This window comes from Larimichthys crocea, chromosome XII (genome assembly GCF_000972845.2).
Source record: "Larimichthys crocea isolate SSNF chromosome XII, L_crocea_2.0, whole genome shotgun sequence".
Lineage (NCBI taxonomy): Eukaryota > Metazoa > Chordata > Actinopteri > Sciaenidae > Larimichthys > Larimichthys crocea.
In genome coordinates this window covers 6,586,707-6,613,161 of record NC_040022.1, presented here as the reverse complement: position 1 = coordinate 6,613,161, position 26,455 = coordinate 6,586,707, and the positions used below count along the sequence as shown (strand labels likewise).

The window sequence follows — 26,455 nt, the reverse complement described above, 5'->3', positions numbered from 1 at the left end:
TTTTGTTTTTATCCCCTTTAAATGTTTGTTACGGCTGCACCACTCCGTCAAAATGGAAATATTCCACATTGTGCATCATTTTTTACACATTTTCTGAAACTCCAGCCCGTCATATTTGGTTTCTAGAATCTAGAATAAAGTTATTTGAGTTTGAACAAAGCTCGGCTACACAGCATGACTGACCCACCGCTGGGTTGAAGAGGTTAATTAGTTTACTGGAAACGTGCAACGTGATTAAATGACTTAGTTTTTCTAGAAGTGCACAGAAATGTGGTTGATTGACGAAGAATGGATGCCAGCTGTGTTAAGAAATCAAAGGTTTATCATATGCGACTGGAGGAGGATATTTCCAAATGTTTTTATCTGGAAGAAGCCCAGAAGGATTGATTTTCTCTGATGGATACTGCACTGATCAAACCTTTTCTCTATCTCAACTCGGGGTATCTGATGTTACTGAGTACTGCTCTGTTACCATTTTTATGTAACTTAAGAATAGCCTAGAGATTAGTGTGGCACAAAAATGTGAGGTGGCAGCCTGCTGCAGGAGAAGTTTATAATGATAACGCCCTTGTGGCACCCTGAAAGGACTCTGGATTTCATTTTTATTCTGCCTCTTTGTTTGTATTTCTCTGTTTTTCCTCCTTTCAATATCGATTAGACAGTTAGCCTATCCACAATTGTGTCTGGTCTTACACAGAGCCATCCTCTCCTCATGCAGGGAGCACTCGTCCGCTCTTACATCCCAGCTGGATGCGTTTCATGTGGCGTCTGACTCGCAGGCTCCGGGAGGTTCGGTGCGAAACAAAGCCTCTCTCAGTAACAGATGAGAGCTAATTAGATTCAGCCTGTTGATGGTCTGGTCTACGTCAGTGCCTCTTTGTATTTGTTCCTGTGTGTGTGTGTGTCTCAGTGTGTTGTTTCTGTGCAGGAAAATATGAGGCTGTCATACAGTACATGAGGGACTTGGTGTTGATGTGATGCTCAGCGCATGAGGGGAATGGAGAACAGGTCCGGTCTTGTTATGAAATGCAGACTTGAAATGCAGAGTGTATCTGTCTGTCGGATCGGCCTGAAGGCAGTGTGGCTTGGTTTGAATCAGGGTCAAGGTTCAGAGGTTAGGGGCCCCTCCTCGTCACACACTTGGCCCCCCGTATAGAGCTTAAAGAGGCAGGAGGGAACCCCTGTCACTGGTTGCAACAGGGGCCACAGGGGTTAAGCAGGGGCTGCTGTTTAGCTGATCTCCATTCAGATGATCAGATCCTGCGTCCTGTTGTTGTGTCTCACGTCTGGATGTTGTATGAAGACATGTTTACATTTTTTTGCACTGACGATAAGAACAAGTGTTTTTGTAGAAAGCTGAATGCTTGCTGTGTGTCTCATCTCCAATCAGCTGTGGCTTCTTTTTTTTTTACAGAACAGCAGGAATTGCACTGGAATGTGAGAGAGATTGAAAAGGAGGGGGTAGAGAGGGGAAAACAGGGCAGAAGATAACAAAATAGACTGAATCCTGATGAGTCATGGGGGGAGAATGATGCCAGCGTGACAGCCAAAACACAATGAAGCAACGGAGAGCGAAGACGAGCAAACACAAAATATGTCCTCTCGTCACAACCTGCAGAAAAGCTGCCAAATGTCACAGTGCTCTCGTAAACTACAAGTACGAGGGAGTGTTTACTTGGATGTGTTTGGTTGTGGCGGTCACTCACTTTACTTCACGACAAAGAAATGCATGATGTGCAACATTTTCCTCAACGGCCCAATACACCCAAAGATAATAAAGCATTGTACTCGCATATATAATCCCCCAATTTCAAAAAAAGTTGGGCCGCTGTGTAAAACCTAAATAAAAACAGATTGCAAAGATTTGCAAAGGCCTATATTCAAGTGAATACGGTACAAAGACTTTTACTGCTCAAACTGGTAAACTTCGTTGTTTTTTGTAGATATACAATCTGATGTCTGTCTCAAAAAAGTTTCAAACTTTCAGAAAGTTGTGTCATGCTCAAAAAACACCTGTTTGAATCAAGTACCGACAGGCTGCTGGTAACAGGTGGTAGTATCACGATTGAGGTAGAAAGGGGCTTCCTCGAAAGGCATTCATAAGCAAGGATCATGGATCATGGGGAACAGTTGAAGAACAACATTTCTCACTGCACAATTACAGTGAGAAATTCATGATATGAATAAAAGTTTCAAAGTTTCTACTCGTGAGGAGCGAGGCTGAAAACCAGCATTGAATGGCCGTAACCTTTGACCCTTCTGACAGCTCTGCATTAATTTTGACCTTTTGTATAAAGGATATTATTACAGGGGCTCAGAAAACCGTTGTGGGTTTGTCGCTGCATCTGATGAAATGAAATGCTGAGATGGACTGACAGGAAGTGGAAAATTGGTTTGGAAATCAAGTACATCGTATCCTCCGGGATAAATTTTACAGATTTACAGCATCCCAACTTTTTTGGACTTGGGGTTGTAGTAGGGGGAAAGATAAAACCCAAAGAAGACTTTATACAATTGTTTTTACAGGCTGAATACCCGTCGTCATTAGTAAACTGATTTATAGTATAATGGATAGTTACCTCAGTCTGTGTGCAGCGACAAAACCATCTCAAACGATGTGTTTCATACTGTAGAATCGATCAGAAGCCACTTAGATGACTACTTTATTCTCATTTAATTGTTTCCTTATGCTCCTGTCATAATAAGCTACACTCGCAGTGTGCTCACAAAGGCATGTATGAGCACTACTTTTCTCTGTGATGTTAATGTTGAAATATTTAAGCTATGCAGTGAAGAACGGTGACGTATGTCATGAACCGGTCGTAGACGAATCACAGCATGTTCTGGTTTCTTATCTCTGCCAGAAAAAAAGAAGAAGAGCTCTGTCTGGTCAACAGCGCGATGGTGTTTGCTCACAGTACGTAACGTTTCAGGAGGTTCCTCCGGGGATGTTTATATTGTTCGTGGCAGTCGGCCAGTTCAGAGTTGATGAACTGTGAGTTCTAGTGAATTACTGTCGCTTCATTGGTGTTAGTGAGCTGACTCACTGACCTCTGTGTCTACTTCCTAAACAACCCGAGCAACAGGGATGCAACACACACACACACACAGACACGCACATATTCATCCCTGCCGTGCCCTTCATACTATTTGTAAGCATCCTCGGAGGGGAGGGGGTCGGGGACTTGTTTTGACAGTCCGGCAAAAATCACGGGGCAGAGATTATCTGGAAGCTAATGAGGAGCTGTGGATGCTGGGAAGAGATAGGGCGCTGTGGTTTTCCTGATGCCTGCTGGTCCCTGAACAACACCGCCTCTGTTTACATGCTCACTAAAAGATAATACCACGGTATTTTATGTTTTTTTGCATATACAAGCGGTCCAAAACGTCACCCCCCTCTTCAGTACTGTACAGACGTTTTAGCTCTAAAGGAGTAGTTTGACATTTTTAGAGATAAGTCTGTTTGCTTAAATGTGAAAGCTAGAGCCAGATAACTTAGCTTAGCATAAAGAGGAAACGGCTCGGTTGGCTGAATTAGATTAAATAACACATTAGAGCTTGTTTGTTTTATTCATGCAAACAGAAATGTAAAAAATACAAGCTGTGGTTTTGCAGGGAGTTACTTGCTTTGGCCGGGCACAGGGACTTTCTGGCTTCTTGTCATTATTTGCAACTTAAACCACCAAAGTAGAGACGAGGATTTAATTGGAGTTTTATTTCTAAAGCAAAGTTTTGTTTAAGTACTAATAAATTCGAGTTTTTGCTTTACAAACTAAATATTATCACATCCATTTACGCAGCTTTGTTTCACCAGTATCAGCAGCAATACCCTGCTAAATGCTTTTCCTCTCTCGGTTGTGTTCAGCTCACAGTAATAAACCTAACTGGATAAGATCTGATACTACAGTATCATCCAGTATCAGTAGGTCGCTGTCACGGTCTGTTTCAAATCAGTTTGCATTGCACAGCAACAAGGATCACTCTGTTAGATTAAAAACATGACAGCACGCCTCATGTGTAACTCCACATTAAATGTATAAATGTGGCTAATTGCAGCTAAACATGCAGCTGTTTGGTTCATTTTGTGGTTTTGCTCGTTCAAAGATGTGAAGTCACCGCTTATCCCATATTCAACCAGAACACTGCGCTTATGCAAATCTAACTGCTCTGCACACACCGAGCTTCTTCCTCCTGGTCCTGTGTGTGTCACCGTCCTAAACTTTCCCAAGATTCCAGCTTTTCTTGTTCTCTCATTTCCCCGTGACTTTGAGCAATAGCTGTCTGCTCTCTTGTTACCTTCTTTGGGCATCGGGATACTCCTGTCTTGTACTTGTTTTAATTCTTCAACTTGTGTCTGATTGCACGGCATTTTTTCTCCGAGCTAAATGTCATGCTAAAAGCTGTAGGAATTTGTATGTAGGTTTGCGCCATAAAAGGTTTGTTTCGACGTGACGCTCGTATATCCGCCCCCGTCTCCTCTAACCGCTTCGTTTACACGATGAAAAATAACAGGACAGTGTGTTTTTATTAGCGTTCCTCTTCGCTCTAAGCAGTGCCAGCGTGTCTCTCATCTGAATAGCAGAGTGAGAACATATGTGTGTGTCACAGTCCTTTTGCTGTCCTCCCGCTGGGCAGCCAAAAACAAGTGACACCCACGATCCCTCGAGGTATGACCTTTTTTTTGTTTACAGGGATGAAACAAGTCATGAAAACTGCAGAGGACAGTTCAACAATCTCTGCGTTAAGAGGCTGCAAACATAGAGTGACAGAGGCTAAAGACACGGAATACATCTTTACATTAACCGTACAAGAAAACAGTGAACACGCACGCAGGCACCAGCAGCATCTCAGAGATGTCCCTCTCTGCGTTTGGGTTGTACAGTCTACAGTGTGTCAACAGGAAGGAGCAGGCAGATGAAACGATATTCAAAACACGGCACGCAGTATCTCTATACCATCTTTGTGCCACTGGGTAATGATAAAGAGAAGAGGAGGAAGAGTTCAGAGGTCAATAACTGGATTTAATCTCTCGATCGGCAGGTTTTTATCAGCCACACAGCGTGAGAAAAGAATCACGCTTTATACATTTTCGCATGGCATGTGATCTGCTTTGCTGAGATCGGAGAAAATGTCGATTTTACAGGAGAGAAGTTTTGATTTGTCAGGCTCTGAATTCATGCCGTGATAGATTATGTTGTGCCACTGGCACCGCTTGTTCGCCGCTTAAAGAGGTCAGCGTGAGTCGGAGGAGAGTCATGAGGGTTGGAAGACAGATCGGAATTTGGGACGCTCTCAGAGAAATATTGGAAAATCTTAGTGAATCCTTGAACTTTTAGATGTTGTGATTTTGTCCAGCTGTTTTAAGAGAGCCCTGTTCATGCTCGAGTACGCCTGCAAAAGCAGTAAATCTTAAATATTCCCCAAATAGCCAGACAATAATCCACTGATTCCCAGATGATCACGTTCTGTCTGTGAGACCCTATGGAGTATTTCTGATGAAATTGAACTATTACCCGCTGCTCTAAGGTCTCCGTAAATGGCCACCCCACACCCCTGGGCTCCACTTTGAGAATCGCTGGCCTGGAGGACTTCCTCAGCGTGGTGTGAGCGGTGGTGCATGGCAGGAATGTAAAAACCAGATGACCTCAAATGGAAACTCCAGCGCTGTCGAAGGCAGGCAGACCATCTCACTTGCTCTAATAAACACTCACTGCAGTCCTGCTCTCTCTCCCCGCCCACCCTCCTCCCTGGCTCAGTTAGCCTCCCAACCTGGCTCAGCATCGCCTCCGCCACGCCCCAAATGTTGGACCGCTGCCTGGTTTCGGGCCTATAGACTGAGACACACACTCGGGTCCAGCTCCATCTTGAGCCAAGGACAACAAAGACGTCATCATCCAGGCTCAAAGTTATAATTTTCATCTGTTAATTACACAGAGGCAGAGATGAGCTAAATATATACATCTGGGCTTGTAGAAGGGGGGGTGGGGCAGCTAAGAAGAAGGGGGCTCCGAGTATGGCTGTCCTTCGCCCAGACGTAGACGGGGAAGGGGGGTGGAGAGAGTCAAGAGGCCTGCTGGAGCCCTGTGGTTTTCTGCTGCCGAGGCCTGCTCCTGAAAACAACCAGGGAAGAAAGAGAAGAGAGAAGAAGAGGCATTAAAAAAAAAAGGAAGGATGGTGGTGGTGGTGGTGGTGGTGAGGGGGGGTTGGCTCTTATTGCAGCGGAGCTCAGATGTGACGCTCTGATTGCTCCCAGCGGTTGTGGTCAGTACAGAGGAGAGGAGGGGAGGTGGAGAGGGGGGGGTACAGTCCATGAGGAAGGTTAGCTCTTTGCCAGATGTCGTCATTGGCCTCATAGTGTATATATGGTTTACACACATCGGGGGACAGATGTATCTACTCCAGGAGAAGCCGAGTTAACCCCAGCCGTCGCCTCACCCCGAGCAGGATGTGGCACCTGGAGAGCTGTTTGTGCGAGGCTACGTGAGCGAACAGCGTAAAAGACGTCACATCTTTGAACCGATTTGTTTTTTAAGGACCAGTTGGTGCTGCAGGTCTCTATTCAATTCTGTTTTCCAGACTGAAGTTGTAAAAAAATGAAACACGTATCAAATAATCCCCCAAAGGCAGCGCCGTGCGAGGTTTGAATCCCGAACCTTCACACTCTGAAAAATCAGCTGTGAAAGCCAATTTGGGGCCCATAATGAGCATAAATGTCTGCCGTCAAACTCGTCTCCCTGCAGGTTTAAAAAAAAAAAAATGTTTTCACTCTCATGCTGGAACAGAGGCACCTTGTTGGTTCTCATGGCAACCGTCAGCACAGAGGTGATGGGTGACTGTGATTAGGTCGAAGACGGGGTGTCAAAATGAAGCCTGACAGCTACGCAGAGCGGCTTGCGTTTGCGGGTAGCAAGACAGAGTGACATATTTTCTCACACACCTCCAGTGTGGTGCACCTCTGTCCGTGCAGATAGAGTCACAGCTGACTGATTTTAGCTCTGTCACAGAACCGGCAGTATCTGTTTCAGCTCAACAGCATCAACGTGTTTGCACTGTTATTGCACTGTGTCTAGTCTCACGGAGCAGCTAGCGTGTCTGTGGTCTCACTTAACATTTTATCAGATTTGGATATTAGCATCAGCCTCAAAAGTCCATTATCAGTTAGGCATTCGGTTACATTTTATCTGCTGAGTTGTTTTGAAAAGTTTTTTTTTTTAGATATATCCATCCCAGATGTACTGTTCTGCACGGTTACTTAGAATAATCACAGGCCTCGATGTGAACAGTCCTTTTACTGGAACCACCAGAGAGATAGTTTCTATGAAAACAGCAAGATGAAAATAGCAAGATCTGTTGTTGTTTTTGGAAATGCACGTCGCTTGTTTCATTTTCGAGCCCCGCAGTTTGAAACACAACACATAAGAAGAGCAAGACATTCTCTTCTTTTGAGTCTGTGTGTAAAGAAGGCTCTCCGCTGGAGGAGACACTCCCTGCTGATTAGGTTAAAGTGGAGCACCATCTCTCCACTTACTGTGCTGGGAATCATAATGGGCGTTTTGTTTTTTTTTTAGCTGTGGTTCTCTCTATCAGAGTCACTCACACACACACACACACTACTCATACTACTACGTAGACTCTCTCTCCCGTGAGCCGATGCTCAGCTCAGGATATGACAGCACTTTATGAAACAAGGTCAAAGGCTCATGCGCAACACATCCTACCAAACACACATCTATTATTTAATAGTTCATCGACATTCAGCTGAACGTGACCTACGCGCAGATGTGTGTTAATGTGTTTAGCCTCTGGTCATGCAATCTAGCCCTACGTCTTAAAGGAACGCCTGTCTTGCTGATGGTACAATGAGGAGATGCATGGGAGGTGATTTGTGAGTAAATATGTCATATTGTGTAAAGCGCCCTCTCCCCTTCTTTTTCTCCACCATCTGCTCTCCCTCCAACCTCTGCTTTGGATCACCCTTTGCCCCCATTTTTTGTTCTCTGTAACTTTTTCCCCCCCTGGTGTTCACTTTCCAACATCTGTTAACCCCCGCTTGTTGTTCTCTGCTTCCCACTCTCTACGCTATCTGGCTTTTTTTTTCTTTCTTTTTTTTTGCCTGCCTAGATGCTTGGCTGGCTGGCTGACTGGCTGACTCATGTATCCCACGTTCCCTTGTGGCAGATGTAACACGATGGACAGATCTAACACCCCTGAGTCAGCCAGTCAGGTTTTTGTGTTAGAAATCCCAAACTGGCCAACATATACTGTATATGTGGTCATGTATAAATCAGGGAGGATTATTTTTTAATTTTTTCTTTTAAGCTGGAACAGATCAAGCTGCACAGAAAGTTATTCAGTATCAGTTGTGAAAATCAGTGGGTTGTTTAACAGTCTCTGGTTTCCGCTTCTCAAAGTAAAGATTTGCTGCTTTTCTCTTTGTCACATCAGTGTGAACTGAACAGTTTAGGTTTTTGGGCTGTTGGTGGGACAGAACAAGACGTTCAAAGGCATCAAGTTTCACTATTTTAACATTTCGCAGAGCGGACAAATAGACACAAAAATGAAAACAAGAAGCTTTCAGAAACCAAGGTTGAGTTTTTAAAATGTTTGTTTTGTCTGACTAACTAACCGAAAACTAGTACATTTCATCATCAGAGTTCCTCTGATTTGTTGTGACTACACTACTCTACAACAAGCTAGAGAAAAAGTCTGTGCATGTTAGCAATGTGTCCTCCAAGCGGACTCTAGAAAGTAGTTCAAACAGAAATACCACACGTCCGTTTGGAGTATATTCACACATTAATCGACACATTTGGAAGTTGGAGACAGCAAATATTTATAATTTTAGCTTAATAAATGACTTAAAGAATGAAATGTTTATCAAAACCAACTGACTGATGTCTCTGGTTGAGTCATTTAGGGCTGAAACGATTATCAGATGAACCAGTTTCATTTATTTATGTATATGGACACATTAATCAACATTTATATTAATGTGCCAGCTGGATCATTTTCAACTGTGACAAGATACTTTTAAACCGGTGAGGTGATGGTTAAACAAGACATTAGAAGATGTCACCTTGAGTCATTTAATGGATTAAAAGAATAATTTACTTGTCAGATTGATTCATAATGAAAGATTCATCAGTCTCAGCCCTCGAGTCATTGCTTCAGCAGCAGTATATTAATGTCACTGACTGATGGCCTGTCATCGTTATCTTCGCATAGTATTCCGATGAGTGTGAACATAGAGGTGACATAAAGGTGAATACTTGTTCCAGTGTCTCCGCTCTGACAGGACTCACATGTCCTGATCTTACGTGGTGGCACATGTAAAGAATGCATGCATAATGCGTTAGCTGCCTGAGGAGGAATACAGGGTCAGGTGGGCCGCTTTAACTGCTTTAACTGCTTTAACTGCTTTAATCCTCCAGTCTGCACGAGTAATCTGTGCATTGTTGTTGTATCAGTCCTGGTCATTCAGGGTGAGAGAGAGAGGGAGGGAGAGAGAGAGGGAGTGAGGACCACCCAGCTGCCCTCAGCTGTGGGTTGATGGGATTTCTGACCTTCATACATTACGTCTCCGAGTCCACCTGCTCTCGTCTGCAGACTTTTTCCACCTCAAAGCCCACAACAGGTGTGACCTCTCTGCTCCCCAGCCCCCATCAGTAATTAACATGCGAGCACACATAACTGCTCATAGGTCGGCTTATTGACTTAATCACACCTACACCAGAAAAAACAGTGCAGTTGTATGTGGCTCCCCTGCGTCCCAGTTCCCACTGGGATCTTCCCCACCCATCTCCTCTTAGACACTGTGTTGCAGCTGCCCCCTAGTGGCCTCTGTGCGGCAACTACACTCCGAGTGCAGCCAAGAAAGCCTATAGGATGTGCTACGCGGGGATTTACTGGAGATTAGAAGTTAAAATTAACCTGCTTAAAACAGCTGCGTTCTTTTTCTTTTTTCTTTTCTTTTTTTTCCCTGGAATCCACTTTGCTGGATTATACTTAATGTCTGTCTAGACGGAGAGATCGACTTTGTGCACTGCCTCCTATCTGAGTATCAAGCATCAATACTTTTAAAGACTAAACAAAATGTGGGTTTGTAGAATTAAATTTTGAAAAGAGTTCATATCATGTCTAGTTTCATAGGTCTGTTCACTCGTTCCATGATTAGAAATGTCCTAATTTTAAACCAGGATTTCATGAGAAGAATGTTTTTTGGCAAAGAATATATTCCTACTTTTGTGTAGAAAAGTAGACTGGTCTTGTGAACACTTCCTATTTTTGTGGTTCAGTTTGCGTCGTTCTTTTCATTCATAGCAACGGTGCGATGATGATAATTCATGCAGGCTCTGCTTCAACACATGAAAACCTCTCATGCCACATGTTGAGTCAGTACAGTGTTCCTCTCGCCAGCAGGGGACAGGATTCACACTCTGAGCTGAGGATGCGTCTCTCAGCTCCTGTTTTTTTTAAGCTTCAGATTCCAGCGTTAGTGCAGGCCGTCATCGCTCTCTTGGCTCTGTTGTGTCAGTTTTCAAATGTTTCATGGCGAGCGACAACCTCACCCTGTCCTTCACTGACCCTTTCTGTACTTTTTTTTTTTTTTTCCTGCATTGCCACAGCCTGTGTTTAGAGAAAACACCCCATGGTTGTGTCTGCAGCCTGGTTTGTTTGTGACACGCCAACTAAAGGCTTACTCAGCAGTCTGAAACTCTTCAATCAGACTTTTCCTGCGTGTTTCCCGTCAAGCCTTGGCTTATTTCTCCTTCACACACCTCTGTTTTAATGTGTGTGAGGAGGAAACTTTGTTTTGTCTTGAGAGGCAGCCATAGTGAGGAGGGGGTCAGCTTAATCTTTTGGCCCACGGTCCTGTTATGAATGCTAAGGGGATTAAAACATATCACTAAACTAATCTGTTCGTTACACCGACAACTGTGCTCCGCTCCATCCTGCATCACCTCCCTCGCTCCCCCCTTTCACTTTTCCACTGGTGTGTGTTTGTTATCAGAGAGGAGGAGGCAACGAAGCATCGCTCCTCTGAGATTAGTGGTGCGTGTCGGCCTTTGATTTCCTGACTTCAAGAGCTTCGTGCTGCCAGGTTAAGATGAAAAACAAAAAGTTAATATGAAGTCTGCGTCGTCTCCGGAGTGAAGTGTGTGTACTCAACTCAGTGATCAAATAGTTACAGGTCAGATAAGGGAGGTATGATGTACATTAAGCCCCAACATCCAGATGATGGATGTGCAGCTCTCTGCCTGCTCGGGCATGCTCCGGCCAAACAGTAGACAGTGTGGGTCACTGGTGGGAGGGGTGCTATTGTCACAACTTTTCATGTGTGTCCTCCATGTAAACTGTAACTCAACGCCTTTTTGTTCATTCCTCGTTTGTCAACCTCTCACCCCCATCCTGTCCCCTTCACGCTCGTCCTCCTCTTTTTTGTAAATGCCTCCATGGTTCATGAAAAGGAGAAAAGAAAGAGCGGGAGCCGGACAGACACAGAGACCTTTTGTTTCCAAATTAGGCACTCCTCCGTCCTTGCCAAAACTAACTGTTATTGTGAAAAATGTGATATTAAATCCCCGCTCAGTGGTGCCACTGTGAAATGGAGCGCTTGTGTATTTTCAGATATTAAACCCTTGTCTGGCTCTCCACCAGAGATACACTGTGATCCGACTGACTGCTGCTCTGCAGATTCAGATTTCCTCGTAGGTGGGGTGCGGTCTTTTCTCACATCTCACCCTCCTGGAGAACAACCGGACCTCCTCATACCGCCTACCGGTGATCCACTCTTGGTCCCAGCAGGGCGGTCCCGCCTGACTGTGTGCGTCGAACTCAGAACCCTGGTCTGAACCACAGAGAGAGAAGAGAAACCCCCCACAGCCACAGCCTTCTGACTTTATGAGGAACCCTAATTATATAGCCAAGTGTATTTATACTCAGCTGTGACTCAGTGGGACATGTGGCGCGCGTTTGTGTGTGCGTGCGTGCACGGGAGAAACAGCCTTTGTGTTCACACATAACCGTTGTGCGTGCGTGTGTGTGTGTGTGTATTAGTGAAAGTGTGTGTGCTGACTATAAACTATTTAAACCAGGGATGAAGCGAAGATCCAGCTAAACCTAGTCTGTTATTTTTGCAGAATGGCTCCTTTAAAGTGACGCTACGCAACTTTTGAGAAAACGAAATAACACAATGTTCCTCTCGCAGATGAAAAGAGGAATTCATAAGCAGTAAAATGCACCGCTGCTTAGTTCAGGACGCTCAGGGGGTTTTTGCTGCCGTAGCCTTACTTGGTCTGGCATGACTAGTAGCTTTTAATGGCTAGCTGATGTTAGCAAGCTTGAGTCAGTCTTGTGTCAAACAAACATTTTAATGGTGCGCCATAGCACACCAGGACACGTGTTTCTCTCCTGTGTTTCGCTCAGTCCCATCAGCTAATAATCAATAATGTCTTTAAAAGGCTATCTGTTCAAGGTTATTGCAGGTAACTGGATACTGTGACCTGGATGATCTTAACAGACTTTAAATGGTTACTTTAAAACCACTAGTAATGTCATTAGAGTTGTTTGGAGTTGAAAAGTCTGTTTTGGAAAACTGGGGGCAGTCTTAATGACACGGGCGTTAACCAGGCAGGAAGGTCCTAAATGAAATAGGTAATAATAAAAGCCTTATATGTGGAGTGAAGGATGCAGGGTATGGAGTGAGATGTCTTCAGGCTCTAGTATATTCAATCAGAACTTCTTGTTTCTTCTTTAAATTTCTGTAACTTTCAGAAATAACACCCAGTTTACACCGAGACTGGTGTAAAAGAGCACTGCAGCGGTGAGAACAGGGTTTGAACTTCTCTCTCAGCCTCTATTTTATTCTCTCTCTTTTTTTTCACAGCTGTCACTTTTCATGCCTTCCAGGAGAGACTGTCTGAAAATGTGTGTTGTCATAACTATATTTAAACAATTATCTAGTCTCTGCCCTCTCTATGACGACCAGCTTTCGCACCCCACGTTTGCTTTCTGACATCTCTGGACAACAATTTGTACAAAAGTAGTTATTTTCTAGTTGGCTCTTAAAGTCTTAAAGTTGGGATGTCTTTATATTTTTCTCTCTTGTGAGTCTCACAAAAGTGGAGTATACTTTTCTCTTTTGTATTTTTCACTGTGATCTATATTTTCTATTCATTCTTTGTGTCTCTTATAATTGCATTTGTTTTATAGGCACATAAGCACATAACACGACTTCCCATAAAGACTCATCCACAGGCGAACTCTGTGATGTGTCATTTGAAAGTTCGCTGTTCCATCATGTGCATCTGTTCCTATAAAATCAGAAGGAAACAAAGCACGAAAGACAACACATAAAACTAGAATCGCTCCCTCTTTGTGTTGTTTGCGTGATGTCTGACAGTCTTGAGCCCTCGGATTACCCTCTCCTTTCATTTATCACCTCTTCATTCTGTACAAACCATTCCAGCCTGCAGTGTTTGTTCTCAAAGGCAGAAGCGCAGCATATCCAGAGGGTACAGTCTCTGGTGTCTATGGCGGCCGATCGAGTTGATACTTGCCCCACTGTGTGGCAGGTGAAACCTGTCTAACCTCATTGGTAACGGATGTGCGGCGGCACTAACAGCGATGAGCATCGGAGGGAAACGCAAGTCGTCTGTAACAATATGGTCACCTGTCTGCCGCTCTCGCCTGAATCCTGGACGCCTGACTGTTTGGTGAGAACTCGTGGGCGAGTGGACGGTAGGGTGGGCAGGTCGCCTTTCTGATTTATTTACTGCCGTGGTGTTCAGGTGTCATCCATGCTGTATGAGTAGGAGTATATCTGTGTGAGAGGGAGTATAGGTTTGATAAAGAGGTCATGTTGACATCCAGGAGCAGCTGTTTTATTTTGAGAGCGCTCTTTATCCTTCAGCTTTTTTCCAGTTTCTCCTGTCATTATCATCTTCCCTCCTCTATATTTTTCCCTCTTAAGCAAAAAAGAAAGGGAGTGAAAGAGTGAACACGGCAGCAAGGCAAATGTTTTCTTTTCTCTTTGTGCTGAAAATCTCTTTCTCTCTCTTCTTTTTTTTTTTGTTTATCTCCCCTCTGCGTGGAGGGGGAGGCGGTGCTGGCAGGGCCGGCTTTTGTGGAGTATAGCTAACGCCGGGATCACAGCTTTGTCGCTGTGTTTGTGTCGCTCACACACACACACACATGCAGCACACGTGCGGCCACCAGGAGCACATCAAGCGATCTACAGTGGATTTAGCCTATCAGCAGCTGCCTATGGGAGATATCTCCATCAGGACTTTTCCCCTCTCCTCTCTCACTCTCTCCCCTCGCCTCCGACTCCAGGCTTCAGTGATGTCCAGTGGTTTTGGATCAAACTACAGAGTTCCCGTTTACTGTACAGCACGGTTTGCTGTGGTTTGCCGATGACTGTCGGACCGGTTCGTGCGTTTGGATACAGATTGAGTAACACAAACGAGGAAGAAAGAGAAAGGAAAAGAAAGCAGGAGCAGAGCGAGGGATTGAGAGAGAGAGGGAGTCACGATTTGGGACTTAAGAGTTGAGGGCGAGATGAAGGGATTTGTTTGGCAGTCGAGATAGAAGAAGAAGAAGGAGAGAGAGAAAGAGAGAGAGAGAGAGAGAGAGAGAGAAAGAGTGAGAGAGCGCAGTGGGAGGGAGGAGAGAGAGAGGATCCAGCCCTCTGGGACAGCAGTGTGTGTTTTGGGGGTGGACAGAGTGGCTTTGTATGCAGAACATCACTGGACACCAATGGCAGGGACGCTGTCAGTTATTCTTTGTGTGTGTGTGTGTCTGTAGTGAAACCAGACCTACCTCTGATCCATGCGGCGCACACACCTCTTCCATCTGCTGCCCAGGAGTCTTGCCTTCTGCTTCCTCTGGACTGAGCACCTTTTGAGAGTGTGTGAATGCGCGTGAGAGAGTTTCCCCCCCGGAGGTCCGGAGCAACAGGCTGTGATGTGGAACTTGTGGGATTAAAGTTTCTGAAGGCTCTGCACTGACAGCGATGGATTGGAGCCAGGAGACGGGAAGCTCAGACTCTTGAATGAGGAGGATTTGCAAGCTCCACTCAAACCTCCCTGTCTTCCCTTCGCTTGATTATATCTTCTATATTTCTGCGTTTGGACCTCGTCCACGACCACTTGTGTGTGAGTGAGTGTGTGTGTGAGCGGCCCATGTGGGCGGTGAGGGATGCGGATCTGAACAAAGTCCACGCCCCGATGCCTGCTGCTATGCTCCCGTGCCCTGCGCCGGCCGGGTCCGACTGGAGCTTCCAGAACCCGGTGGGGGTGGACTGCAGTTCCCCCGAACCTCGCTGCATCTGGCTCGCGGTGCTTCGAGGCGCCACGGGTTCACTGTCACCACCCACGCCACCCACCATGCCCACTGGGCACGGCCAGAGCTCTCACCAGCCCAGGGTAAGGAGAGGTCATCTTCCTTTAGTGGCCCGATACAGAGCGATTGATTCATTTTTTTTGGTTATTTGTGATTAATTGATGTTTAGCCCGAGAAGCTGAAACCCACAAATGTTTGAGCACCTCCTCCTGTATTTAACACACTAAGATGATGATGCAAATGTAGCGTTTGGGATCTCTGTGGCTCTCTAGAAATAAGACGGTGATATCAGCAGAATCTTCCACAGAAACCGCTGCGTGGGACTGTTTCATGTCATGCATGTCAACAGAGTATCCATGTAACTGTCAGCCCATTGTTTGAAGTGTGTTAACCACTCAGCTGCTGACAGATCTCTGTGTCTCCGGGCAGGTAGTCATGTTGTGTTTGGCTCTCACTCTTTTAGACATTCGGGGGAAACAATGTGCCTGTCAGTTTGTGTCGATGGATTAAGACGAGCAGTTAAATTATTACAGTACTCCAACTCTCTGCCTCACGTTCGTCTTTTTTTAAAAATTCTGATTATTCGATGTGCGGCAGGTTTTGTGTGCGAGATTAGCATCTGGTTCATTCAGTGATGTAATAGTAAACAAAGGTCTGAAAACAATGACTAAGAGATCAGCGATCATCACAGTCAGAGGTCAGCCACCAACAGCCGACCAGCCACCAGCAAAAAAAAAAAAACAAACCCAATAATTTATGGATTTAAAAATGCAAACTTTAAATAATTTATCATTTTATTTCTTTAATTTCCTCACATAGCTCACACACTTTCATCATTTTATTCATTTCACCAGCTCCTGTATGTTTTCATCTGTTTGTGTGGCACACTGACCCTGTCCTACCTCGGAGGGGTTTCTAATTAGTGGGTAAAGACAGATGAAGGGGGCTGCTAAGTGCCACTTTTAGCGAGGTGTTGTGGAAGCTGTGCGCTTCCCCCACAGCGCCCTCAGAATTCAGGGCATCCTTTCCACACATGGTCTCATTACAGTGTGGGCATTAACAGTATGTGGACTGTTACATCCCCCCTTTCTCCACCCTTTTTCCTGGTTGTTATTACCCCATTGACACAGTTTAGAAATGCCACAACCAGGAATGTGAGTATCGGGGGAGGAGAGACAGAGAGGCTGTACGGACACAGCTGGGACAAACACACACTGTACACAGTTGTTTCGAAGCACAGAGGTGTCTGAGAATTTCAGTTAGCTGTTACCGTCTCATGGCCATGAAGTCATCAATGCTTATCTTTTCTGTATCACTACATCGCGTCATGAGTCGTTGATTTTTGTTTGCAGCCCTGACAATCAGAAAAAAACACCTTCACAGTTTGTTAAGATGACTATCATTGAGTCAAACTAATAAGATGATCCTCAGATGCAAAAATATATATATATAAACTTGGAAAACGCAAACCTAGGACCATCTTTTATGGGACAAGTCTGATTCTCCTTCCTGCTCAAGAGCATAGAAAACTTGAAGAGTTGTGAATTTGAAAGTAAATCTCCTGTGGTGCTTTCCCCTCCTCCAGGGAGGGCGAAAAGTCCCATGCCACATTTGAGCCCACATCGTGCACTAACTACATGTGCCTCTGCCCTCTGAGCGACCGAGTCATCCTGTAAAAGTTATTCTAAACCCGCAGCTCCTCCTGCTCCTGCCTGGGCTCACGATTTCAAATGAGCATCACACGTCTAGAATAAAAAAACACCTGCAGCGTGGCAGGTGTCAGTTGGACAAAAGATAAAATACAATATGTTTTGCTCTTCGAAGTAGAAAAGCTTGTTTAACCGACGTTGCATCATCACCTGTCAGCCTTGTTAAACCGACCGTGAGGTTGAACTGGTTTTTGAGCACACATATTCATATTGACACTTGAGTGCACACACTCATAAAACACTATGTTGTGTAGAGCAAACAGGGATGTACAGTATTTGAACTTGTGGCTCGTGTGTTGCTTTTTATTTTGAATCCTCGCTTGTCAGGCGGGTTGTGTTCATCAGTTGCGTTCAGAGCACATCAGGACTCAAATACACTCATCATGCGTCTCCTTCAGGACATATAGGATGCATTTAGACCTGCAGAGGTGGTGGAGCGCACCCTCCGTGTGGCCGGTGAGTCCAGGAATGACCAGGACAAGTTTGACTCCATTTTTTTTTTTTTTTTTGTCCCTCTCTTGCTTCCCCTCTTGGCAGCACCGGCTCAGGGCTGCTGGTGCAGACAGCCGTCAGGATTAAAGGCTCGTCAGCATTTGTAACGTCCGTAAAGCTCCACTTTTCAAACAGGTTGCAGCTCTCAGCTGTTTAAAAGAGCATTATTGTTCTGCTCTGCTGGGGTTTTAGCAGGAGCCAGGCTCCCCCCCCGACAGCCACCGCATTCCTCCGTGCTGCTTTACCTTTGGATGGAGTGAGGAGAGGAGTGTCTGTGTGTGTTAACCAACACGTACGCTGCTAACGATCATGACTTCAGCATGACAGTATCATTATGTTCCAGAAAAGCCTCTTACACAACACTAAGTCCATTTTTACCAGATTTTATGAAAGATTATCAGTTTCTACATCTTGAGCTGATGGAGCTTTAAATTTTGGCGCCGCGAGTGAAAATCTGGAGCTACATCTTTAACAAAACAGAAGCAGTAATCCTGTCAGCGGGAGCACTTACACTCTGTCCTTTGAGCCATGCATCTTAACAACATGCTCTCTAATTGAAATCAGGAGTGGAAATATCCACAGGGAAGAGCCTGCTGCCACATGTGTGTGTCTGTGTGTGTGTGTGTGTGTTGTCCCTTACCACTACCACCACCTCCTCAAAGCAGGAAGCTGCCGTGTGGCATTACAAGCAGCTCTACATCTTCAAAAACAATCCTTTCCAGCGTGGCTTTTTAGTATATGTGTGTGTGTGTGTGTGTGTTTTAATGACATCATCCTCAGGTGGTAATGAGATCCCTCAAGGCTCTGCGTTATCTGAAGGCCACTCAGAGTTTTGTTGTTACTGTAATTGGCTTCAGTAGGTGAGATAAAGTCTAGATTTGAGTGTGAATAAGATAAATTCCCTGTAGGAGGAAAGGAAATACCAAATGTCGTCTTTTTCTCAGCCTAACAAGAGCGAGGTTTCCCTTGTCTGTGCCCTAAGCCTGAAAAGGAAGTCAAGTTTAGACTGAAAACCACAGAAAAAAATTTCCAAGTGCCTTGTTGGTTAAATGTCCGACTGCCTGAAGGGGCCACAGCATGTCAGCAAGTTTTTTTTTTTTTTGCTTTCGGGTTAAAACTGAACTAAAGAAGACAAACTGGTCAAGGTGACAAGGGTATGAGAGAGAGTTTATTTCTGTCTTCAGGAGGCTGTAGTCGCTGTAGAGTCGGCAGAACAGCAGCAGAGAAACACATCCCACACAGTCCAGAGCAGAAGAGTGGGAAACAGTGCTGGCTCAGAGACCCAGTCAGACCCTGTGTGTTTTGGGTAATCACAGGGTTTGGTATTCCCAGCGCCGGGAGGGGCCATGCGGTCGAAACCGGCGTGCTGGAGCCTGTCCCTCGCTGGGGCCCGATACTCCTCCTCTTCGTCCTCCTCATCCTTCTCCTTCTCATTCACTCTCCCTGTGCTCCCTCACCACCTCTGCCAGTTACAGTGTGTGTTTCAACATGTCCAAGCCAAACCGCTCCCTCTGAGGAATTCACTCTGTCTCTTCCTCGTTTCACCCTCTTGCTCTTTCATTTCCTCTTGGCCTTTCTCGTTTTCTTTATCATTTTTATTTGACACCCCTCCTTCCTCGCACACTTCTTTATGCCGCTCTCCTACCACATAACAGGCCTCAATGCTCGCCTCTTTGAGAAAATAACAGGTGTTACTTTACATTGTTTAGACTGCCAGACTAAAGATCAGCCTCAAACTCAATCTGCAAAATATGCACTTCATAAATACTTCAGAGCAGGCTGTGGAGTAGAAGAGAACATGTATCTGCCAACTCGAGACACATCTCAAAAAGAAATGTCCAAACTTATTTTTGGCCTCTTTTTTTCCCCCCTCGGACGGAACGTCAAAGCAGAGGGAGAAAATGTGCGGTGATGTCCGGATTTCCATTACACGAAAGCGTGCGGCGAGAGAGGAAGAAGAGGTGAATGAGGGAAGGAGAAAGAGAGCAGCGTGGAAGTGCCTCCGTGATGGAGAGGGAGGTTTTTATTTATAGGAGTTATCCCGTCCCCGCAACGCTACCGCACTTCCTACCTTCAGGCTGCCACTTCCTGTTGTTGTGTGGCCTCGTCACAGGCCCAAAGTGTGTTTGTTTGTTGTGTATCAGTGTGTGTCTGTGTGTGGAAAGGGGGACAGGAAGTGGAACGTGGGGTGTGCATTTCGGGATGCGAGGGGGTTGCAGCTTGTAGTCTAGACATGTTTATCTCTGGCCTACTAACATTAAAACACACATTCTTACACTTCACTTCTCTCATTTAAAGAAATACAAAATGATTTAGGAGCGTGGTGTTTTGCTTAGCTTAGCTGTAAAATGATTTGTCTAGACGTTTTGAGGAAAAGCATGAATCAGACAGACCGGCGTATCCTTTAAGGGCATGTTCACACCTATCTTGTGATTCGGTTTGTTTACTCGTAACCCCGGAGCGTTCGCTTTTATTTTTTGGCAAGAGAAAAATGCCATAAAACGCGACACCAAACCGCACTTACAACCCCGTAAACATAGTGGTCTGTCAGTGTCCTCATCAGCTGAGTAGCTAGCTGTTTGTTGATTTGCAGCTTGTATCAGCCAAACTTCACCAGATTTATCTTCCGATCGCGGCAACCTTCCTCTCCATCGTTGTATTGTTTCAGGGAAGAGTGAGATCCAGCAACTGACTCATATTAAACCTTTCCCTTGGCAGATTCAACCAAAACAGACGAGTCTGTGTTGAGGCAGAGATGAGCGCAACACGATTTGAGGACTTTGAGTTCTTATGTTTGCAGCTGCTGGGTTGTTTGTTGTCAGGCTGTGTGAGCCTTAAACTTGTTTAACAATCGGATAATTGGAGACCGTCGACTAAAGCCGTTATTGCACACTGAGATTACGCAGCATTTATTCATTTGAAGCATCTTAAACTGCACCGATCCCTTTATAAACACCATAAAACCGTACTGATGTGCAGAGTGTGCAGTTCTGAGAAAGAAAGCACTTCAGTGGCAGTGTGTAGCAACGGACATTATACTACACCAATGCTTATTTTAATTCTTAATGAATCCAATTATTTTTGATTGATTACTTAATCATAGGGGTGTGCAGTCTGATAAATGTACTTACAGATTAGCTGACTCCTTGTTTCAGCTCTGCAGGAAGGTGTACAAGCTGTTTCTGGAGTGTTCTCAGTCTTTGTTTAAAATGTTCAAATGGTCAGTTTCAGTTTTGCATTGCATTGTGGGACAGTCGTGTCTATCAATAACGCATTTGAAGATGAAGCGATTTAACGCGCATGCTGATATCTAAGCTGTCTCCTGAATTTATGATTTGTTCCTTTAAGTCAGGAAGAGTTAAGTGAGTTTAGTTTTACTGTGAAATATTTGATAGTGAACAAGATAACTAAATCACAGCAGACCTGACATGAGGATTTACCTCCTCCTCCTCCTCCTCCTCTTTCCCGCCTGTTTGGTCAGGTGATTGTGTTTGAATGACAGATGTGGGTCATCGGGGCAGCATGAGGGTGATAGTTCTCACGTGTGTCTGTCAGTTGAGCTAGCTGGGCTTATTTACTCGGCCTCAGGAATGAGATATTTAGAGAGCGGGTGGAAATGTGCTTTTATTCTCCACTCCAGAGTCCAGATTCCTCCTGGACCTTCTCTCCTTGTGATAAGACCAAGGTCAGTCAGTGTGCTCAGAGCTGTGTGAAGCCCCACATTCCCTCCTGGGTCCTGTCTAGACATGGCCCTTCCTAATGGAGGACCCCCCAGGTGTGTTTATGGACCATTGTTCTAAAACTGGGTGGCATGCAGGATTTCATGAGTAAGCTGCTAATGTAATGCCCAGCAGTCCAAGATCGATGTCACTGCTCTGTAGTCTGAGTCTCTTTGTGAAACATAAAGAGTCTTGCATCTGGAAAACTGGAATATTTCTCCAGTGTTGGAAGTATTTATGGGAAAATGCAGTAGACTCTCAATAGGATTCTGTATATAAATGTATATACACCACCCTGAATCTCACCGAATCTCCTTCTGTTTCACAGGCTAAGGGGCGGAGGGATGGTCTCTCCTCAGCCGGTGACAACCCTCGGCCGCCGATGGCAACCCGGCCGGGAAGGGAGGGGGTCGGCATGGGCTGGAAGGGTCCCCGGACACTGGTTCTCCATAAGAACTCCCAGGGATTCGGCTTCACGCTACGCCACTTCATCGTTTACCCTCCAGAGTCGGCCCTGCACACTAACCTCAAGGTGAGACCTCAAGACTGTCTACAGGTCCTTGAAAAATTCCAGAATGTCTTGAATTGAGTTTCAAGATGTTGGAAGGTGTTAAATCGTGTTAAATGTATACAGTTTGATGTTTTTCTTTCAGTAGTTAGTGTCATTAAGTCCTTTTTCAGCTTCCATGTTTATTTTTACACCACATATGGTCTCCATTTCATCCTCGCTGGCATTTAAAAGGTTTTCTAAAGCCTTACGTTTAACTCGCTGAACCCAGCACAGAGCCAATTGGAGCTCAGAGATAAAGCCAATCATACTACAGTCGGGGAGTTTGGGGGGGGGGGGGGGCTGAGCCGAGCAAAATGAACTCACGGACAAAAGGAGAAAACGAGCCTAGCTGAACAAACTAAGCCTGTTAAAAGGTTATTAAAGGAGGGAGCGACAAGATTTGGAGGCGAAATAAAGACATGGGCTCTTAATTGGTGAGAGCAAGAAAAGATAAAGAGAGCACCTCCATATCCTGCCAGACAGCCTGCTTTGAAAACTCCTAATTGTTCACCAGTATCACTTCACAGAACTTGTTTTTTAGTCCTTGGTGAATTCAAGATTGTTCTGGTGTTTTGGAACGAGTCTCTGTGTGAGTGAGTGGTTATTTAGCTCTTTGAGGTGTGGGGGCAAACGGCTCCAGATGTGAAATTCAGGGAAATAGGGTGGCTGGGGTGGGGTGAGCCAGCTGAAACAAGGCCTCTATTATTTTTCTACCACCCCACCATCCAGCAGCTGCAGATAGGAACACAGATTGAATGAAATCTGTTGTCTTAGCCTGGTACCAGTCTCTGGCAGAATGGTCGTACCAGGCCGGGCGACAGACAATAGGCCCACTGCTGGCCTTTGGCCCCGGTTCTGTCCTCGTCTCCTCTGCCTCGAGGGTCACATGGTGTTTTGGGACAAACAGACCCACAGAGGCGCCTGTTCTTAACTGAAGAGCCTCCGTGGAAATCTCCCAAATTACCGTCCAATTATCAGAGGCCTACCGGGTGGATGACCTAATAAAACTCATTTTATGGTGTCTGCAGGTCCTGAATGTCTATAAGAGTCTTCGTTCCTCACAAATTGATGACGTTACTCTTCCGACATTTTGAAATTCTCAATACACCTTGAACCTGCTACCATTTATTCCCGATACTTCCTACCAGCTGCTTCACACTGCGCTGTGTACAGCATTTGACCCAGATGCCAGTGTCTTGTTCCCACCCTGCACTGTCTCCTCCTCAGTCCCGGATGTGGTTAGACCAGGACTGGTCAGTTGTTGAGTGTCCCCAGCTCGAAGCTCTATTCTGGGGTCGGCAGCTCTCCTTTCTCTGCCTCTAAACCCCTCACCATTGTCTGCAGAGTCAGGAATGAGCCCACTCAGCGTAGCATAAAGCCAGGCAGCAGTCAGCCCACCGTGCCCCTAACCCCAAACTGTCCATTCAGCTTAGTGTGTGCGTGTGGACATGATCAAACAATCTGCAGCTATCAAATCTCACCAACGCCATCCCGACTGCCGATAGCTCCGTGTATGTTTGCTACACATGACGTCATCGGGAGTACCTGCCAGACAGTCTAACCTGAAAGTCGGTGTCTGTGCTGGTTCTGCATTGCAACATTCAAATCAATCAACACTCATAAAAACTCACTGTCTCACGAGGTTTGGTTCGGGATTCTGGGGAAGTCGCCGGCATTTGAGGAAGCCATAAACACATAAAAGACATTTATAACTAGATAATGATTAGAGATGTCACTATGAAGTTCTCCTCACTCTAGTCACATCAGACTTATCACCTGTAAATATGAAGGTCATTTTTATTTATTGACTCAGCATCGGATCATGTCAGGGTTGAGACGAGGTCAAACTTCAATTTTTCCTTTAACCTGCTTTACCCTGTATTATCTGGAGCATGAGCACTTCCTCAGGACAGCTCCGTGTGTGAGGAATTGTAAACCCTGTATGCACATTTGATGATATCCCTCCATGTGAAAGCAACAATAGATACTGCTAAATACTGAACGGGCCAAAGTTTTTCTCCAATGAAATGAAAATGAGACAGAAATTCTACACGTCTTCAAATCTGACAAACGGATACATTCAGTCAGTAGTAATGGTTTTTCTCCACATCTTGTCAAGAGCTGAAATAAAAAAATTAAAAAGACCTGCTAGCTTTTATTTCTTCAGGTTTATTCCTCCACCATATATCAGCTAAAGACCTTTAATTTAAGTTCCCTTAATGATCAATTAATTAATCATTAAAAGCAACACAGTTGTTTTAATTTGTCTGTTGCAGTTATTAACCTTTATTATTTAATTTTCTCCTTAACACTTGTATACTGGTTGTTTTCCAGCACTAACTCTGTCTGTTTCTGTTCTTGACAGGATGAGGAGAACGGTAACGGAAAGGGTAAGTGTTCTTCATCTCCCTGCTTCTCTTTCTCATTAACTCCATGTACAGTGGGATGACTGGTGATGTAATGAGCTGGGACCTCCTGTGCTCCCTCCTGTCTCCTCTCCTGCCTCCTCTGCTCTGCAGCCTTTCTGCACCCCCTACAGGACACTATGCAGCGCTGCATCTGAAGTAGTCAGCTGCACTTATGAGAACAATAGTAGTCAATAAATGTTAAGTGCTCATTTATTGCATGGGCCAGGCAAGTCATAGATATAAGTTAATTAATAACATCTTATCTTTAAACACTAGGAGCCACCTAAAGCTTTATTTAACACTCAGCATTTTTACAACTCTCACTGTCCACTTCCTGATCTTTGCATTTCTTCTTCTTTGCCTTTTGTCTCTCAGGATATCAGAAAGGTCGGATGGAGCCGATGGACACCATATTTGTAAAGAGCGTGAGAGAAAAAGGCCCGGCCCACCAGGCGGGCTTGTGCACAGGTAAGGAGAACATATGGTGCAGGAGAATGAACATCCTGCTTTGCATTGGAAATCTGTTGGGGTGAGCTCCGGTCATGTGATGCTGCAGACATGAACAGGTGTACACAGACATAAGAATGAGAGAGAGAGGGAGACAGCCAATATAAAAGATGTATTTTTCCCTCCCTCGAGACTAGAGTTGCTGGATGATGTTAGATGATATAACACAAATACCTGTACGACAACTCATATTTTCACATGCGTCTGGATGTGACAGCGCTAATGAAGTGTTCCTGTTGTGTCTTGCCGTGTTAGCAGGGCAGCAGTCCACTCCCAGCAGTTCAGACGTGCATTCTTTAACACAAGCTGTCACATCCAGAAAGTCACATGCCACTATGAACATATGCAAAAACACACACACACACACACACACACACTGAGCACTCTGTGTGCGTTTAAGCTTGCATGCAGTCACCGCAAACTCACACAAACCTGAACACAGATATCGTGACTTAAGATATTTTAATCGTCGATGTTTTAATTTTTCATTGCTTTTCGAGACTGAGGTACTTTGCATAGCACACCTTGCTCTCCTGGATAATGAGCTTCATGTTTTGCCTGCGTGTCTTTAGTTTTGTTGAAACCGGAGGTGTGCATCTGCTTAAGAGGACGGAGTTCAACCCACAGACCCCGTGCATAACATCATAGTGTGTCTGTGTTTTGCAGGGGATCGGCTGGTGAAAGTGAACGGAGAGAGCGTTCTAGGAAAGACGTACTCGCAGGTGATAGCCCTCATCCAGAACAGGTAAGACATCCTGCCTGTCAGCGTTTTGAGCCTTCGGTGTGTTGATTTAGCCAAGCGTCTATTTGCTTTTTCTTTGCAAGCTCTCCGCCGAGATGACACACATCTAGTCACTAGTGTTTTAAGAAGAAAGAAAGAATAGCCTGAGGCGGCATACTCCACACACTCACATGGACTGACACTGGACACCAGTAAAGTTTTATCTGGAATCTCACAAAAGAAGCTATTGTCTTTCCACCCAGATGCTTGGATCAGAATCCGAAATTATATTACTATTATTCATATTAACTCTCCTCAGATGCTGACCTTCTGTGTTAGACACCACAATCCACAGATTGGAAGTCAGGGTCAGCTACAGCACAGCTGGCTGATGTTAGCGATGAACGATCCAACTTTTTCTCTCCCAATAGAAATTGAGATATCGACTCGAGGGATCCGCCAATCTGATACAAGTGCTTTTTTTATCTGTGCACCTCCCAGCATGGAACTCATTAGGACTAGGGATTACTGTGGTGCTAAAAATGGAGTGTGAATGAGAGCAGAAACACTTCTCTTTTACATATTTTAACGACCTTGGCGATAAAAAGTGTATTTGATGAAGATTGGCCCGATCCACTTCATGAAGCGTCGCTATTTTTGTGCTCCGTATCAAAGCACCAGTTCAAGTTATTGGATGTGAGCTCACAATCTTGTAGTTTTTCACCTCTATGTCTTTATTCTCCCTGTCCTCCCCTCTTCCTCCCTCCTTTATGTGTCTTGCAGTGAGAGCGTGTTGGAGCTCTCCATTATGCCAAAAGATGAAGACGTGCTTCAGTTGGTAAGTGTGAGTATGGGATTTTTCATGCACCTTATCCCACGCGCGACATGCATTACACGCTCACATACATTTCATTACATAATATCGCAGGGATGTTGTGTTGTACTCGTTTGCAGGGTTCGACATAGATCCACCTCGTCACCGTGGAAGAATGTCGAGATTTTTTTAG

General features: G+C 45.0%; 1 protein-coding gene across 7 annotated transcripts in view; it reads left to right on the top strand.

Moving 5' to 3' along the window:
- The window catches only part of arhgap23a (Rho GTPase activating protein 23a), a 50,882-nt gene that overhangs the window by 4,605 nt on the left and 19,822 nt on the right, over positions 1-26,455 (top strand). For 2 of the 7 annotated variants that reach the window (XM_010740242.3, XM_010740227.3), the window contains exons 1-6: positions 14,246-15,425; positions 21,591-21,794; positions 24,178-24,202; positions 24,596-24,688; positions 25,394-25,472; positions 26,232-26,292. In XM_010740242.3, coding sequence (XP_010738544.3) covers positions 15,183-15,425; positions 21,591-21,794; positions 24,178-24,202; positions 24,596-24,688; positions 25,394-25,472; positions 26,232-26,292 — 705 coding nt within the window. In that variant the 5' untranslated portion in view covers positions 14,246-15,182. Of the gene's footprint in view, positions 1-13,626; positions 13,716-14,233; positions 15,426-21,590; positions 21,795-24,177; positions 24,203-24,595; positions 24,689-25,393; positions 25,473-26,231; positions 26,293-26,455 lie in introns of those variants that run through there. The other 5 variants (XM_019258691.2, XM_019258693.2, XM_019258689.2 and 2 more) reach the window with 5 other exon arrangements.